This window comes from Rana temporaria, chromosome 13 (assembly GCF_905171775.1).
Source record: "Rana temporaria chromosome 13, aRanTem1.1, whole genome shotgun sequence".
Classification (NCBI taxonomy): domain Eukaryota; kingdom Metazoa; phylum Chordata; class Amphibia; order Anura; family Ranidae; genus Rana; species Rana temporaria.
Genome location: NC_053501.1, coordinates 117,004,731 through 117,022,421, shown reverse-complemented (window position 1 = coordinate 117,022,421; position 17,691 = coordinate 117,004,731). Strand labels below are relative to the sequence as shown.

Sequence of the window (17,691 nt, the reverse complement as noted above, 5' to 3'; positions counted from 1 at the left end):
GACGCGCTCAGAAACGCGTTGCCTATTTTTCAAACTTGTTGTTTACAAGTTAAAATCTGATTTATTTGCTAGAAATTACTTAAAAATTAAGTAAATTAAATGAAATGACTTAAAACCCCCAAACATTATAAATTATATATATATATATGTATATGTAAAAATTATTGGGGGTTCTAAGTAATTTTCTAGCAAAAAAAATCTGATTTTAACTTGTAAACAACAACAAGTTTGAAAAATAGGCCTGGTCCCTTAAGTGGCAACGCGTTTCATGGGCGTGTCGGGAAAGTGTGAGATCATATTTTTTTGAACTGTCGGGCAAAACTACCGCCAATGATCACTTTTTTTCTGATAACCGGACAATCATAATAAAAATGTGAAGGATCGCACTGCGCTCCGACAACGCGGGATAGGGGGGAGGGGCGTTCATCGCTCCCTCTGGTTATGGAGGAGAATTCTCTGCATTGTGTGTAATGGCTGGCAGGTTCCTGAACCCGGCAGGAGGAAGGTGTATGCCTAAGCGGCCCGCGGACCTTCTTTTTTTTTTTTTTTTTTTTTTGACGATGCGACACTCACCGGCGCAATGTAATGGCGTCCGACTGTGGAAGTCGATGGAGTCTTCATGAGCACTGTTCTGCAATGACAAATGAGATATATTAGATCGGTAAAATCTGGGGCTCCTCTCTGATTATTTAGGGCCCATTACGGCGCAACGTGGTAATGCGCAAAACGTTCCTTTAATTTCAATGGCACCCCAACACATTAAGGAGGTGCACCTGTGTTGTAGGGTGCCGCCAAGTCATCAAGCGCCCAGGGCAAAGATGCAATACTGTGCCCCCCCTTTCCCTTAGGGTCAGGGTACCCCCCCCCCCCATCCCTGCAATTAACCATTGCGCCAGGGGCAGCCGTCCCTCCTGCCCACCCCTTGTCCTGGCCCTGGGTGCCGCAAATCAGCGCGGTGCATGGCGTTCCTGGGCTTGCGACTCCTTTAATAGTTATTGGCACCCCAGGCATGGTAACTAGGGTGCATGAAGCTCATTACCTTAAAACATGGGTGTTCAACCTGCGGCCCTCCGGCTGTTGCGAAAACGACAAGTCCCATGAGGCATTGCAAGACTGACGCTAACAAGCATAACTCCCACAGGCAGAGGCATGATGGGACTTGTAGTTCCGTAATAGCCAATGGTGGCCTTTCTATTAGGAGCGTAGGGGCACCTCCCCCCCCCCCATATCCATGCGCCCAGACCCTAATCTACATGCAGGGAGCCGGACGCATGGATTCTAATGTTTTTTTTTCTTTCTTGAGGCACATGATTGGAGCCTGATTCTCTAATTGGCTTTAAAAAAGGGTGGGCTCGGTGCGCAGAGCACCGAATCAATATTTGCTAATGTCTTCCTGTTTCTCGCCCCCCCGCGAGCCCCGCACTTACCCCATCCAGGTTGCGGCTTCGGCGGCTCCATGTCTCCTCCCGAGTCCCGGTGGTCGCTTCTCCTACTGGGCAATCAAGATTTTGGACTCGTGGCCAATCAGGTCTTTGGCCGGGAGTCCTATCGGGTCTCAGGACACGCTTTCTGATTGTCCGAGAGTCCTAAATTTTGATTGGCCGGCAGGAGAAGCAACCACGGGGACTCGGGAGGAGACTTGGGGAGGATGGGGGGAGCTGCCGAAGCCCGGACCTGGATGGGGTAAGCGCGGGGCTCGTGGGGGGCCTGATGGGCAAGCAATTGTGATTGTGCGATGGGAGGGGGTTAATTGGCTGGCTGGGGGGGGTGGCTCGCTGGGCGCCCCCCCCCTAAAAACCACCTGCCGCCACTGGCAAGAGCAGGAGGGTCACCGGTTGAGCACCCATGCCTTTTGTAGGCGCTCAAACTACTTTTGCGTGCGTACGGCAGCCCATTGAAATGAATGGGCTGTTCTAGGCATTTAGTGCAAAAAAAAAAACGCACGTTCACGTAAAACTAGCCCAAGGGTTGAAGTCTGGAGTCACGTATTGGTAGGGTTCAGGGGCGGACTGACCATTCGGGCACTCTGCCTCTGCCCGAGGGCCCCATGCCACTAGAGGGCCCCATCAGGGTTGCCAGACTCAGTATACATATACAAACTGAAAAGGTTTTACAGAGTCTGGCAACCCTGATGGGGCCCTCTAGTGGCATGGGGCCCTCGGGCAATAGGTGATTATGGGGGCCCCCGGGCAATAGGTGATTATGGGGCCCCCTGGGCAATAGGAGATTATGGGGCCACATTGTAAAACCTTTTCAGTTTGTATATGTATACTATGTGGCCCCATAATCTCCTATTGCCCAGGGGGCCCCATAATCACCTATTGCCCGGGGGCCCCCATAATCACCTATTGCCCGGGGGCCCCCATAATCACCTATTGCCCGGGGGGCCCCATAATCACCTATTGCCCGGGGGGCCCCATAATCTCCTATTGCCCGGGGGCCCCATGAGTCGTCAGTCCGCCCCTGGTAGGGTTGGTCCTAGACGGGAGTGTCAACACCACTCGGGCTTGCAGTCCTGTAGACTCGCCCCCTTGGAGTGGTGACCACATTGGTGACGCCCACCCTGGGCGTCGCCTCCCTCCTTTAAACCCCCCCACCCCCAATTTTGAAGAGCAAATGCCCAAAAAATTTTTTTTATGGAATTAGGTTGACTGATGGCAAAGTCCTTCTGTTCTATTGCTATGATGGGGGCATCACCGGGCGTGAGCTACAGAAATGAAGTGACCCTCCATGCCCCGCCCCCTTGGTGACAGTAGCAGCTTACCTGTAAGAGCAGCCTCACACATTCCGGGTGACAGTTGCTTGCGGCCAGGTGTAGCGCGGTGCAGCCTGCAGAAAAAGGTATCGCGGAGATGAAGTTGTTATAGACAATAACGTTTTTTTTGTTTTGTTTTTTTAATTATAAACTTTAAAGGGCCACTACAGCAAAAAAAAAAAAAAAAAATATGATATCTATATGAGGTTAATACATAAAATTATTGTTCTTTTACTTTGTTATTTAGTACGCTTTTATCATTGATCATGTTTCCATGCGGGCCAAGCTGTCCAGAAATGGGGCAGATACAGGCTTTGGGCCAAACCATATAACATCGATGGGGGGGGGGGGGCAATCATGATTTTGCATGTTCACCTATAAAGTTCTAGTTCAAAATCTAGGAATTCAGTCTCTAATTGAATTCTCCTGTGGCAGACCCCACCTCGAACGTTTCCCCGGCTATCGGTTAGCGTTGGGTGGTTGTGAGCGCTTGTGGGGCTCTTGAGCGTTGAATGCAAAATTCCAACCTAAATGTGGCCCTTCGCTATCACAATCGTGACCCTTACCATCGTCCGTTTTGGCGTTGATCTCTACTTTGTGGGATAGGATGACGTTCATGCACTCGGTGAAACCCTTGGCGGCCGCGACATGGAAACTGCAGGAATGAAATTTAGAAGGCGGTTAGGGTGGGAATGAAAAAAAACATTGGGGGATCGTTAAATGTTTCCGGGGAGTCCCCGAAATCAGAGTTGTGTTATTATATAAAAAAGGTTTGGTTACCCTCCTCCCCCACCAAATCTGTTGAGCCTTGGGGTCATCTCTCCTCGCCAACCAAATCTGCTGGCCCTCTGGTGGCACCCCACCTGAGGTCTGGCCCTCTGGTGGCACCCCACCTGAGGTCTTGCCCTCTGGTGGCACCCCACCTGAGCTCTTGCCCTCTGGTGGCACCCCACCTGAGCTCTTGCTCTCTGGTGGCACCCCATCTGAGCTCTTGCCCTCTGGTGGCACCCCACCTGAGCTCTTGCCTTCTGGTGGCACCCCCACCTGAGCTCTTGCTCTCTGGTGGCACCCCACCTGAGCTCTTGCCCTCTGGTGGCACACCACCTGAGGTCTGACCCTCTGGTGGCATCCCACCTGAGCTCTTGCCCTCTGGAGGCACCCCACCAGAGTTCTGCCCCTCCTGCTACTACTTCCTGATCTTTGTCCTTTTTTGGTGGTGCCCATCCTGAGCTTTGTTCCTCTGGTGGAGCCCATCTTCACCTGTCTATCTGGTGGCTTCCATCTTGAGCTCTTTCCATCTGGTGGCTCCTATTCTGTGCTCTGTACCACCGGTCGTACTCACCTTAAACTCTGTCCTTCCAGTGAGGCCCATCCTGAGCTCTGTCTATCTGATGGAGACGATCTTGGCCTCTATCCATCTGGTTGCACCCACTCTGAGCTCTGTTGGTCGTGCTCACACTGAGCTCTGTTCCTTCCAGAGGTGCCCATCCCGAGCTCTGTCCCTCTGTTGGCACCCATCCCGAGCTCTGTCCCTCTGTTGGCACCCATCCCGAGCTCTGTCCCTCTGGTGGCGCCCATCTCGAGCTCTGTCCCTCTGGTGGCGCCCATCCCGAGCTCTGTCCCTCTGTTGGCACCCATCCCGAGCTCTGTCCCTCTGTTGGCACCCATCCCGAGCTCTGTCCCTCTGTTGGCACCCATCCCGAGCTCTGTCCCTCTGGTGGCACCCATCCCGAGCTCTGTCCCTCTGGTGGCGCCCATCCCGAGCTCTGTCCCTCTGGTGGCGCCCATCCCGAGCTCTGTCCCTCTGGTGGCGCCCATCCCGAGCTCTGTCCCTCTGGTGGCGCCCATCCCGAGCTCTGTCCCTCTGGTGGCGCTCATCCCGAGCTCTGTCCCTCTGGTGGCGCTCATCCCGAGCTCTGTCCCTCTGGTGGCGCTCATCCCGAGCTCTGTCCCTCTGGTGGCGCTCATCCCGAGCTCTGTCCCTCTGGTGGCGCTCATCCCGAGCTCTGTCCCTCTGGTGGCGCTCATCCCGAGCTCTGTCCCTCTGGTGGCGCTCATCCCGAGCTCTGTCCCTCTGGTGGCGCTCATCCCGAGCTCTGTACCTCTGGTGGCGCCCATCTAGAGCTCTGTCCTTCTGGTGGCGCCCATCTAGAGCTCTGTCCCTTTGGTGGCCCAATTCTCTGCTTCTACCCTACCACAAAGCCGAACCTGAGTTTACCTGTCCTGAGTTTTGCACCTATCCCAAGCTCTGTTCCACCTCAGATGCCCATCTGGTGCTCCTTTCCTCCCCAGGATTCTACTTCTTGGCTCCCACCTTAAAAAATAAATAAACTCACTGCAAGCCTGATGTCGAATTTCCCTTTGTAGACACACAAGCCCCATATTTTGCTACTGAGCTACTTTCTAGTGTGTTTTTTTTTTTAGCAACTTGATGGCTCTTCTCCCACCCTGACTCATTGCACTTCATGACTGAGCAGATGGTGTCATTTTAGAACGCCGCGTGGTTGAGGTCGAGGCTAAAATGGTCACCGTTCTGCTCCGTGTAAAAGCGGTTACCATGGAGACGCACCGAGGCGGAGGACAGAAGCATGAATGTACCGCAGAAAAAAAAAGATCCTTATCACTTCCTGGAAATTTAATATATTTATTTTTTCACCGAATCTTTCAGCGTTTGTGTGCTGGATCGCACGTCGGGAACCCGTTTTATTTAAAGGACTTGCACCAATTACATTACAATCTGATTGCATCTCCTTTAGATCCATCAACAACTATGGGGTGCAATTGTTCCTTCCACAGGTGCTCATCCCGAGCTGTTTCCCTCTGTTGGCGCCCATACGGGCTCTTTCCCTCAGGTGGCACCCTACCCGAGCTGTTTCCCTCTAGTGGCACCCATCCTGAGCTGTTTGCCTCTGGTAGCGCCCATCCCGAGCTCTTTCCCTCTGTTGGCGCCCATCCCGAGCACTTTCCCTCAGGTGGCGCCCATCCCAAGCTGTTTCCCTCTCTTGGTGCCCATCTGGGCTCTTTCCCTCTGTTGGCGCCCATCCTGAGCTCTTTCCCTCAGATGGCGCCCATCCCGAGCTCTTTCCCTCAGATGGCGCCCATCCCAAGCTCTTTCCCTCAGGTGGCCCCCATCCCGAGCTCTGTCCCTCTGGTGGCGCCCATTCCGGACTCTTTCCCTCTGGTGCGCCCATCCAGAGCTTTTTCCCTCTGGTGGTGCCCATCCCGATCTCTTTCCCCCTGGTGGCGCCCATCCCTGAGCTCTTTCCCTCTTGTGGCGCCCATCCCCGGGTCTGTCCCTCTGGTGGCGCCCATCCCGAGCTCTTTCGCTCTGGTGGCGCCCATCCTGAGCTCTTTCCCTCTGGTGGTGCCCATCCCAAGCTTTTTCCCTCAGGTGGCGCCTATCCCTAACTCTTTCCCTTTCCACTTGGACTTAAAATAATTGATCGTTTGGTGAACCCAAACATTAGTCTGGAACATCTAAAGAGGGGTGTAAGATCAGATTGTGATGTAGGAGTGGCCTTTTTAGACCGTCCATTGGTCCAATCAATGTCAAGCTAACCCACAAGCCAAAATAAGTTGACTTACGCTGATTGGCCGCCTGGGCCATTCTTGGTGGCCCTGATCGGCCTCTTGGATAGGATAGAGGAGACCTTCTTCGCATCCCCTTTCTCCACCGCTTCCACCAGCTTCTGGTCATGTCTGTTCCACTTGTCCACCTGCAGAAGAAACCGAGAAGGTCAGAGATCCTCCATGGACAATCTCATAAACGTCTCCAGATGTGGAGGCATCTAAACCCGCTCTCCTCAACCAGGGTCCCTCCAGAGGATTCTAGGGGTCCCTTGAAGTTCCTGAAATTCTTTACACTGACCACCAATGTAAGGGACATTCTTCTCACTGATCACCAATGTAAGGGACATTCTTCTCACTGATCACCAATGTAAAGAACATTCTTCTCACTGATCACCAATGTAAGGAACATTCTTCCCACTGATCACCAATGTAAGGGACATTCTTCTCACTGATCACCAATGTAAGGAACATTCTTCTCACTGATCACCAATGTAAGGGACATTCTTCCCACTGATCACCAATGTAAGGGACATTCTTCTCACTGATCACCAATGTAAGGGACATTCTTCCCACTGATCACCAATGTAAGGGACATTCTTCCCACTGATCACCAATGTAAGGGACATTCTTCCCACTGATCACCAATGTAAGGGACATTCTTCTCACTGATCACCAATGTAAGGGACACTCTTCTCACTGATCACCAATGTAAGGGACATTCTTCCCACTGATCACCAATGTAAGGGACATTCTTCCCACTGATCACCAATGTAAGGGACATTCTTCTCACTGATCACCAATGTAAGGAGCATTCTTCTCACTGATCACCAATGTAAGGGACATTCTTCCCACTGATCACCAATGTAAGGAACATTCTTCCCACTGATCACCAATGTAAGGGACATTCTTCTCACTGATCACCAATGTAAGGAACATTCTTCCCACTGATCACCAATGTAAGGGACATTCTTCCCACTGATCACCAATGTAAGGGACATTCTTCTCACTGATCACCAATGTAAGGGACATTCTTCTCACTGATCACCAATGTAAGGAACATTCTTCCACTGATCACCAATGTAAGGGACATTCTTCTCACTGATCACCAATGTAAGGGACATTCTTCCCACTGATCACCAATGTAAGGAACATTCTTCCCACTGATCACCAATGTAAGGGACATTCTTCTCACTGATCACCAATGTAAGGGAACATTCTTCCCACTGATCACCAATGTAAGGGACATTCTTCCCACTGATCACCAATGTAAGGAACATTCTTCTCACTGATCACCAATGTAAGGGACATTCTTCCCACTGATCACCAATGTAAGGGAACATTCTTCCCACTGATCACCAATGTAAGGGACATTCTTCCCACTGATCACCAATGTAAGGGACATTCTTCCCACTGATCACCAATGTAAGGGACATTCTTCTCACTGATCACCAATGTAAGGGACATTCTTCCCACTGATCACCAATGTAAGGGACATTCTTCCCACTTTCGCTTTGATTCATTATTTAAATAATTTAGTTAAATTTGTTTAATTTGTATTTGGAATTTGTTTTGTTCGTTCATTTTTTGAATTTGATCCGAATTTTCTAAATTTCGTTGAATTGAATTTATTCTTTTTAAAATTAGAATTTTGGAAGAGGGTTTTATTCTTTCTATTTTATTCTATTCTATTGCTTTTTTTCTATTCTTTTATTTTCTACTCTGTTCTTTTTTACTCTATTATATTCCTTTCTATTATATACTTTTTAAAATTTATTTATTTTTTATTTTTTATGCTTTCTCTTTTTTTCTCTTCTATTTTTTATTTTTTTTGTTTTTTAAATTCAGTTTTGAATTCAGAATTTGATTATAATTCCAGCTGAATTTCTTTTCTTTATTTCAGATTTGTTTAAGTTGGTCACTATTGTAATTCGGAAATTCGGATACCTCAGAATATTCCGAATAATGTTGTTGTTTTTTTTCTTTCTTTTTCTATCCTTTTATTTTCTACTTTCTTCTGTTTTATCTATTATATTATATTCTTTTATATCCTCTTTTTTTCCCCTTTTTTTTATTTTCTACTCTGTTCTTTTTTACTCTATTATATTCGATTTTATTTTTATTTATTTTTTGTTTTCTCTTTTTTTTTTTTTTTTTCTCTTCTATTTTATTTTATTTTTGTTTTTGAATTCAGAATTTGATTATAATTCCAGCTGAATTTATTTTCTTTATTTCATATTTGTTTAAGTTGGTGACTATTGTAATTCGGATACCTCCGAATATTCTGAATAATGTTGTTTCTTTTTTTTCTTTCTTTTTCTATCCTTTTTATTTTCTACTTTTGTTCTGTTTTATCTATTATATTATATTCTTTTATATCCTCAATTTTTTCCCCGTTTTTATTTTCTACTCTGTTCTTTTTTTACTCTATTATATTCTATTTTATTTTTATTTATTTTTTGTTTTCTCCTTTTTTTTTTTTTTTCTCTTCTATTTTATTTTATTTTTGTTTTTAAATTCAGTTTTGAATTCAGAATTTGATTATAATTCCGGCTGAATTTATTTTCTTTATTTTAGATTTGTTTTAAATTTGTTACTATTGTAATTCAGAAATTCGAATTCATCCGAATATTTTTTATTTTTTATTTTGTTTACCGAATGTAGACAATCGATTTTGATTTAATTATTCGTTATCCTCCCAGAAACTCTCCTCGGGTTCCCAATGAGCTGTAAATAAAACGTCCTCCACCTGAGCCAGTGCAGAATACATTTTTCTTTCCCGGGGTTCCCCTTTATGTACAAACATCCTGTTTTACCCCCCCCCTCGATCGCCGGCGGTGATTTATAGGCGGTAAATCTTCCATTGTGCCCGGGCAGGATGTGGACATTGTTGATTTTGTATCCGGTAGCCGGGTGGTCACCCGTGACGGGCGGCATCAAACGCGGCCCGAAATAGCGTGCCACCGAGAGCGGCCCATCAAAAAGGGGCGCAGACTCTCTCTCGGCCTATCACAGAGGACCAGGACTCATAAAATCTAAAGGGGGGAGGGGGGGTCCTGGTACCGATCAGGGAGTCTCACTCGGATTAATTTTTTAACGGTTTGCGTCTCGGTAGTAAACGATGAGTTTTGGGTGATGTGACCTTTTTAAGGGACGGTAGTCGTACGACTATTTTTAAAGTCGTGACCTTTTACAGCTCTTCTCTGGAGGTTTGATATTGTGTGTCTCTCGCGCCCCCCGCCCGACCCCCCCCCCCCCCCACCACCACGCATCGTACGCCCCATCCGTTCATCGGCCAGCAGAGCCCCTCCCACTTCTGTAACCGCCGCGCACATCACTGAGATAAGATAAGGAGGCAGGCGAGGGGGACACCTGCTACACACCTGGTGTGGGAGGCCCCACCCACAGCACAGCACAGCACTGGAGGCCGACGGAAGCTTTACATACAGATGAGGCAGACGGGGCCTTACAGAGAACGTGGTCTTTGCACCGCTGTCCCTTCTATATATATACAATATATTGTGAAGGACCCCTCTATGGGTATACGGAGGACCCCTATATAGGTGTATGGAGGAGAACCCTTCTATGTGTATAATGAGGACCCCTGTACAGGTATACAGAGGAGAACCCTTTTCTGTGTATACTGAGGACCCCTATATAGGTATACTGAGGACCCCGTTTTAGGTATACGGAGGACCCCTATATAGGTGTATGGAGGAGAACCCTTCTATGTGTATAATGAGGACCCTGTATAGGTATAAGGAGGACCCCTAAATGGGTATACGGAGGAGAACCCTTATTTGTATATACAGCAGACCCTATATAGGTATACGGAGGACCCCTAAATAGGTATACGGAGGAGAACCCTTTTTTGTATATACAGCAGACCCTATATGGGTATACGGAGGACCCCTAAATAGGTATACAGAGAAGAACCCTTCTATGTGTTTACGGAGGACCCCTATATAGGTATACGGAGGACCCCTATATAGGTATACAGAGAACCCCTATATAGGTATAAGGAGGACCCCTAAATAAGTATACGGAAGAGAACCCATCTATGTGTATATGGAGGACCCCTATATAGGTATAAGGAGGACCCCTCTATAGGTATACAGAGGAGAACCCTTCTATGTGTATATGGAGGACCCCCGTATAGGTAAACGGAGGACCCCTATATAGGTGTACAGAGGAGAACCCTTCTATGTGTTTACATAGGACCCCTGTATAGGTATATGGAGGACCCCTATATAGGTATAAGGAGGACCCCTATATAGGTATACAGAGGAGAACCCTTCTATTGTTATTCAGAGGAGGACCCCTGTGTGTGTGTATACAGAGGAGGACCCTTTCTATGATTATTCAGAGGAGGACCCCTGTGTGTGTGTGTGTGTGTGTGTGTGTATACAGAGGAGGACCCTTTCTATGATTATTCAGAGGGGGATCCCTGTGTGTGTGTATACAGAGGAGGACCCTTTCTATGATTATTCAGAGGAGGACCCCTAAGTATACGGAGGAGGACCCCTAAGTATACGGAGGAGGACCCCCTGTATACAGTAGGTATACAGAGGTCTATAGAATATTCAGAGGAGGTCCCCTGTATAGATATACAAAGGAGAACCCTTCTATTATTTTCCAAAGTATATGGAGGAGGACCCCTGTACTTGTATACAGAGGAGGACCCCTGTAGGTGTGTGTGTGGAGGAGGACCCCTGTAGGTGTCGGTGGAGAAGGACCCCTGTGGGTGTGTGTGGAGGAGGACCCCTGTAGGTGTGTGTGGAGGAGGACCCCTGTAGGTGTGTGTGGAGGAGGACCCCTGTAGGTGTGTGGGGAGGAGGACCCCTGTGGGTGTCTGTGGAGGAGGACCCCTGTAGGTGTCGGTGGAGGAAGTCTTCTCTCTATGTATACAGAGGAGGTCCTCCAGACTCGTCTTCACCACTCAGTAGGACAAAGTGCTCTAAGTGTCTCAGATTCTTCTCCTTGGCCCTCGGGGGCCCCTTCACCTGACACCTCTTTAATGCCCCCGGGGGGGTCTTATGATCTGCAGTCGGTGGAACCGGTTTGTCTGTCACAGTGACGAGGAGGACCCTTGTTGGTGGAACTTTCTCCGTACAGAAGAGGGACCTTTCTCCCCTCCCCCGGTAACACTGCAAATATTTACCCGATCGATCGATCGCTTGTGAATGAGCCTGAAGGGGTCCAGGAGCCGCGTGTGCCGAGTGTGAGAGCGCCGGGGCAAAGGCCAAGAGTCCAAAATCCTTCATCCAAAACAATTCCAATTTTTCCAACATTTCCAAACTATTTGAATTTCAACTGAAATTTCTGATTCCTTATTTCAGATTTGCCCCTCCCCCCTGTCAAATGAAGGCGGAGCCGCTCTCATTCTGGGACGCCGTCATATGACCGCGCCCCAGAACGGCCGCTCTCTCGCGGGGGCGCGCAGCACGGCGATCGCGGTCTCACCGTGGTGCTAGGACACAGCATGACCCCAATCTCTATAAAGAGCTGCGTCTCTTTTTTACCATGTGATCGGCTTTGTCCAATCACAGCCGGTCACATGTAAACACGGAGATGCCGCTAATCGCACTGACGAGAGTGTGGCGAGGAGAACCGATCAGCGTCATCTCCTCACAGGGGACATCTACACATGTAATTGGGGCACTGATCGTCTGTGCCCTGATTACAATAGTGGAACCAGTGCCCACATGTGCCACCAATCGGTGCCCATTAGTAATGCCAGTCGGTGCTGTCCAGTCCTGCCTATCAGTGCTGTCCATCAATGCCTATTATTGCCCACCAGTGCTGCCTATTAGTGCCCATCAGTGCCACACATCGGTGCCCACCAGTGCTGCCTATTAGTGCCCATCTGTGCCACACATCGTGCCCACCAGTGCTGCCTATTAGTGCCCTCCAGTGCTGCCTATTAGTGCCTATCAGTGCCACACATTGGTGCCCACCAGTGCTGCCTATTAATGCCCATCAGTGCCCACCAGTGCTGCCTATTAGTGACCATCAGTGCCACACATTAGTGCCCATCAGTGCCACACATCAGTGCCCACCAGTGCTGCCTATTAGTGACCGTCAGTGCCACACATCAGTGCCCATCAGTGCTGCATATTAGTGCCCATCAGTGCCACACATCAGTGCTCACCGGTGCTGCCTATTAGTGCCCATCAGTGCCCACCAGTGCTGCCTATTAGTGACCAGTGCCACACATCAGTGCCCACCAGAACTGCCTATTAGTGACCATCAGTGCCACACATAAGTGCCACACACCAGTGCCCATCAGTGCTGCCTATTAGATCCCATCAGTGCCCACCAGTGCTGCCTATTAGTGCCCATCAGTGCCACACATCAGTGCCCACCAGTGCTGCCTATTAGTGCCCATCAGTGCCACACACCAGTGCCCATCAGTGCTGCCTATTAGATCCCATCAGTGCCACACATCAGTGCCCACCAGTGCTGCCTATTAGTGACCATCAGTGCTGCCTATCAGTGCCCACCAGTGCTGCCTATCGGTGCCCACCAGTACTGCCTATTGGTGCCCACCAGTGCCACCTCATCAGCGCACATCAGTGAGGAAGAAAAACGACTTCATTACAAAATTTACCGACAGAAACAAAGTAAAAAAAAAAAATGTTTTCAATTTATTTTTATTTTTTTTAGTAAAGTGGTGAATAAAAACCACCAAAAAGAAAAAGCTCTATTTGTGTGAAGAAAATGGTAAAAATGTCATGTGGGCACAGCGTTGTACGACCGCGCCATTGTCACTCAAAGTGCGACTGGGCAGGAAGGGGGGTATATGTGCCCTGTAGGCAAGCGATTAATCCCGTGACTACACAGGATGTTGGCGCGTTGAGTGATTTCAGGGCCCCCGATGTGAGCGCAGAGTTCGCGGCGTAGCCGGGGTAGAAGCCAAGCGCCGCGCACACACACGCTATCCCGTCCCCGGGAGGACGCCTGCGCTCCGCATACCGCCAAGATCTTCTCCCGGCCTCAAGAATCTGTTATTTTAGAAGTTGAAAGCAATAAAAAGAGGAGGAAAAAAATTGAAATTCCACAAACAGGAGCCAAGGGCCAGGGGCCACAGGTTGTCTGAAGATGTGGGAACGGAGCCCGGGCGCTGCGAGTACAGATGTGAGCTCCGCCCACAACGGCGGTCTGTCTGTCTGTGCACGTGTCCGCCCGACTTAGGACAGCTGTAAAGCGTCATTCCGGGGCGGCCAGATAAAGTTTTGCTATTTTTAGATGGTTTTATCCGTACGTTATACCCCTCCCCCTCCCTCACATTCCGCTGAGTAACATTTAGAGGAAACAGATTTTGGGTGATTAGTTTTGGAAAAATGTCGCCACTTCTTATTCGCCGATTTACGGTCCGTTTCTGGTGACCGGAATTCGCCCTCTTCGGAGGGAGGCGGGATCATTGGTAGCGGGAGATGTCATTGGTGGAATGTTGGTCAAGAAGAGCCGGGAAAGAGAACTTTGCGAAGTTCTTATCGTGAAAAGTTCGATAATCGTAAAAATGAGGATCAGTAAATGTTACTCGGACCTCCCTGACAAAGAGTGGGGCGCTCCTCTGACCCCGCAGATACCCCATCTCTATGATTCGCGGGGGGGGGGGGACCGCCTGATGTGGCGGAATTGGGGTGATCTGAGGTTGGAAGGTGCGGGAAATAGATGACCCAATGTCTAAAGGTGAAGGAACTGAGGCTGATCTATGGTGTGATGTGCAGGAATTGGGGGTGATTTGAAGGTAAAGGAATTGGGGTTATCTAAGGTGTAAATGTGCAGAAAATTGGGGTGTTCTGAGGTGTGAAGGTGTAGGAATTGGGGTGATCTGGAGGGTGAAGGTGCTGGAATTGGGGTGATTTAGGATTAGAAGGTGCAGGAATTGGGGTGATCTGAGGGGTGAAGGTGCAGGAATTGGGGTGATCTGAGGGGTGAGGGTGCAGGAATTGGGGGTGATCGGAGGGGTGAGGGTGCAGGAATTGGGGTGATCTGAGGGGTGAAGGTGCAGGAATTGGGGTGATCTGAGGGGTGAGGGTGCAGGAATTGGGGTGATCTGAGGGGTGAGGGTGCAGGAATTGGGGTGATCTGAGGGGTGAAGGTGTAGAAATTGGGGTGAGCTGAGATGTGAAGTTGGGGGGATTGGGTGATCTGAGGTCTAAATGTGAAGGAATTGAGGCTAATCTATGGTGTAAAAGTTCAGTAATTGGGGTGATCTGAGGTCTAAATGTGAAGGAATTGAGGCTGATCTATGGTGTAAAGGTTCAGGAACTGGGGTGATCTGAGTGAAGGTTCAGGAACTGGGGTGATCTGAGTGAAGGTTCAGGAACTGGGGTGATCTGCATGAAGGTTCTGGAACTGGGGTGATCTGCGTGAAGGTTCAGGAACTGGAGTGATCTGAGTGAAGGTTCAGGAACTGGGATGATCTGAGTGAAGGTTCAGGAACTGGAGTGATCTGAGTGAAGGTTCTGGAACTGGGGTGATCTGCATGAAGGTTCTGGAACTGGGGTGATCTGCGTGAAGGTTCTGGAACTGGGGTGATCTGCGTGAAGGTTCTGGAACTGGGATGATCTGAGGGGTGAAGGTGCAGGAATTGGGGTGATCTGAGTGAAGGTTCAGGAACTGGGGTGATCTGAGTGAAGGTTCAGGAACTGGGGTGATCTGAGTGAAGGTTCAGGAACTGGGGTGATCTGAGTGAAGGTTCAGGAACTGGGGTGATCTGAGTGAAGGTTCAGGAACTGGGGTGATCTATGGGGTGAAGGTACAGGAAATTAGCTGATCTAGGGTATAAAGATACAGGAATTAGGGCAATTTGAGGTGTGACCGTGCAGGAATTAGGGGTGACCTAAAGTCTAAAGGTGAAGAAATTGGGGAGGGGGAAGTGAAGGTGCTGAAATTGAGGTAGTCTGGGGGTGAAGGTGCTGGAATTGAGGAGTCTGGGGGTGAAGGTGCTGGAATTTGGGTGATCTGGGGGGTGAAGGTGTGGGAATTGAGGTGATCTGGGGGGTGAAGGTGTGGGAATTGAGGTGATCTGGGGGGTGAGGGTGTGGGAATTGAGGTGATTTGGGGGTGAAGGTGTGGGAATTGAGGTGATCTGGGGGGTGAAGGTGCAGGAATTGGGGTGATCTGGGGGTTGAAGGTGCTGGAATTGGGGTGATCTGGGGGTTGAAGGTGCTGGAATTGGGGTGATCTGGGGGTTGAAGGTGCTGGAATTGGGGTGATCTGGGGGGTGAAGGTGTGGGAATTGGGGTGATCTGGGGGTGAAGGTGTGAAAATTGAGGTGATCTGGGGGGTGAAGGTGTGAAAATTGAGGTGATCTGGGGGTTGAAGGTGCTGGAATTGGGGTGATCTGGGGGTTGAAGGTGCTGGAATTGGGGTGATCTGGGGGTGAAGGTCTTGGAATTTGGGTGATCTGGAGGGTGAAAGTGCTGGAATTGGGGTGATCTGGAAGGTGAAGGTCTCAAATTTGGTGATCTGGGGGGTAAAGGTGCTGAAATGAGGGTGATTTGTGGGTAAAGGTAGTGAAATTAGGGTGATCTGGGGGGTGAAGATGATGGAATTTGGGTCATAAAATTACAATCTGTACACTGAAGACTAATTCTATTGGTCGGATTCTATTTTTCGATCTTAACATTAGAAGAACCAGCAAAGATAACGATATGAAGACTGGGAACTTCCCCGTCAGAATATATCCTATTAATGAAATGGTTAATGTCCGGTAATGTGTGAACTCACCCGGACCACCAGACACTTCACACCCATTGAGATGTCTCCAGAGACACGCCCAGAGCCGCCCACAACAGCGATTGTTTGTATTGATAACACTTCTGAGATAATTAAAAGGTCCCTCTGCAGAAAGCAATTTTTGTTTTCTGATGCACTTTGATGGATTGCAGCCAATGCGATGCCTACCTAGCATGATACAAATGTTACTCGTGTTCTTCCAATTACACAAAGAATTTGGCAAAGAATGGGCGTCGGCATTCTGACCTTGCTAGGGGGCCCATTCCCAGAGGTTTCATGGGCCAAATGCTTAAATTTGTCAACGCAGTGCGCCAGCTTGATGGGCCCCAGGTTGGCTCTAATTCAGGACCAAAACCCGCAATGACGTTAAAGACACATCGACCAATCAGAGTGTCCACCTTACTGGAAAGTGATTGGTAATCTAGAATTCTAAGTGGCAGCTGTGGATTTCAGCCCTTTGGCTTTCTGAACAACGTTGGCCATAGATGGTTAACGAGACGTCATAAAGAGATACAAGACTTGTCCATTCCACTGGGACCCACCATAATGTTAACTGAATTGGTCATTGAGACCTATTAGTGGTAATAAAATTTGTTACAAAGTGAAGACGACAATTGGCGCACACTCCCGAAGAACCAACAAGGTGGAAAATTTTTGTATGCCATAAGGGAAGTTTTTGTTGAGCACCAAGTACGTCGCCAAAAAACCTTATACAGCCCAACCTAGTCTGATTGTTAAAATTGGCCTTCTGGTCAGGTACAAGTCCACCAAATGGTAACCTTTGCCGCCAACGTTGGGCACCTTCATCTAATGTGATTTGAGTTCAGAACAAGATCAGTTTATTGGTTTCCGAGTAACCCAGAAGTTCCTTACTAAAAATATCGGCCAATGTTCAGAAATTCCTTCTAAAAATATCAACCAATGGCCAGATCAAAAATTTTACCCAAATTTTTCAAACTCAAACGTCTGATACAAACCAACTTATTGGTTTCGGAGAAATCCAGAAATTCCTTCTAAAAATATCGGCCAATGTTCAGAAATTCCTACTAAAAATATCAACCAATGGCCAGATCAAAAATTTTACACAAATTTTTAAAACTCAAACGTCTGATACAACTTATTGGTTTCTGCGAAATCCAGAAAAGCCCGCCAAACATATATCAGCCAATGGTCAGATCAAAAATGTTACCAACATTTTTAAAAACTCAATGTTTGATATAAATAAACCTTTTGATTTGGTATTCCTTCTTAAAAACCTTAGACAGCCCAACCTAGTCTGATTGCTGAAATTTTCCTTCTGGTCAAGGACGAGTTCACCAAATGGTGAGTTTTGCCACCAACGTTTGGCACCCTCACCTACTGTGATTTGAGGTCAGAACAAGATCAACTTATTGGTTTCTGAGTAACCCAGAAATTCCTTCTAAAAATATCGATCAATGGTTATATCAAGGATTGAACCCAAATTTTTAAAACTCAAATGTCTGATAGAAATCAGCTTATTGGTTTCTGCGAAATCCAGACAATCCCTCCAAAAATATCAGCCAATGGTCAGATCAAAAATTTGACAAATTTTCTGAGACTCAATGTCTAATACAAATCAACTTATTGGTTATCCTTCA

The 17,691-nt window shown here is 48.2% G+C and overlaps 1 protein-coding gene across 2 annotated transcripts in view; it reads right to left on the bottom strand.

Annotated features, from left to right (window-relative positions):
- The window catches only part of ANKRD35 (ankyrin repeat domain 35), a 69,138-nt gene that overhangs the window by 18,689 nt on the left and 32,758 nt on the right, over nucleotides 1-17,691 (bottom strand). For both annotated transcript variants that reach the window (XM_040332388.1, XM_040332389.1), the window contains exons 2-5: nucleotides 6,341-6,471; nucleotides 3,322-3,410; nucleotides 2,765-2,829; nucleotides 574-631 (exon numbers count right to left, since the gene is read on the bottom strand). In XM_040332388.1, the coding sequence (XP_040188322.1) occupies nucleotides 574-631; nucleotides 2,765-2,829; nucleotides 3,322-3,410; nucleotides 6,341-6,471 (343 nt within the window). The remainder of the gene's footprint in view (nucleotides 1-573; nucleotides 632-2,764; nucleotides 2,830-3,321; nucleotides 3,411-6,340; nucleotides 6,472-17,691) is intronic.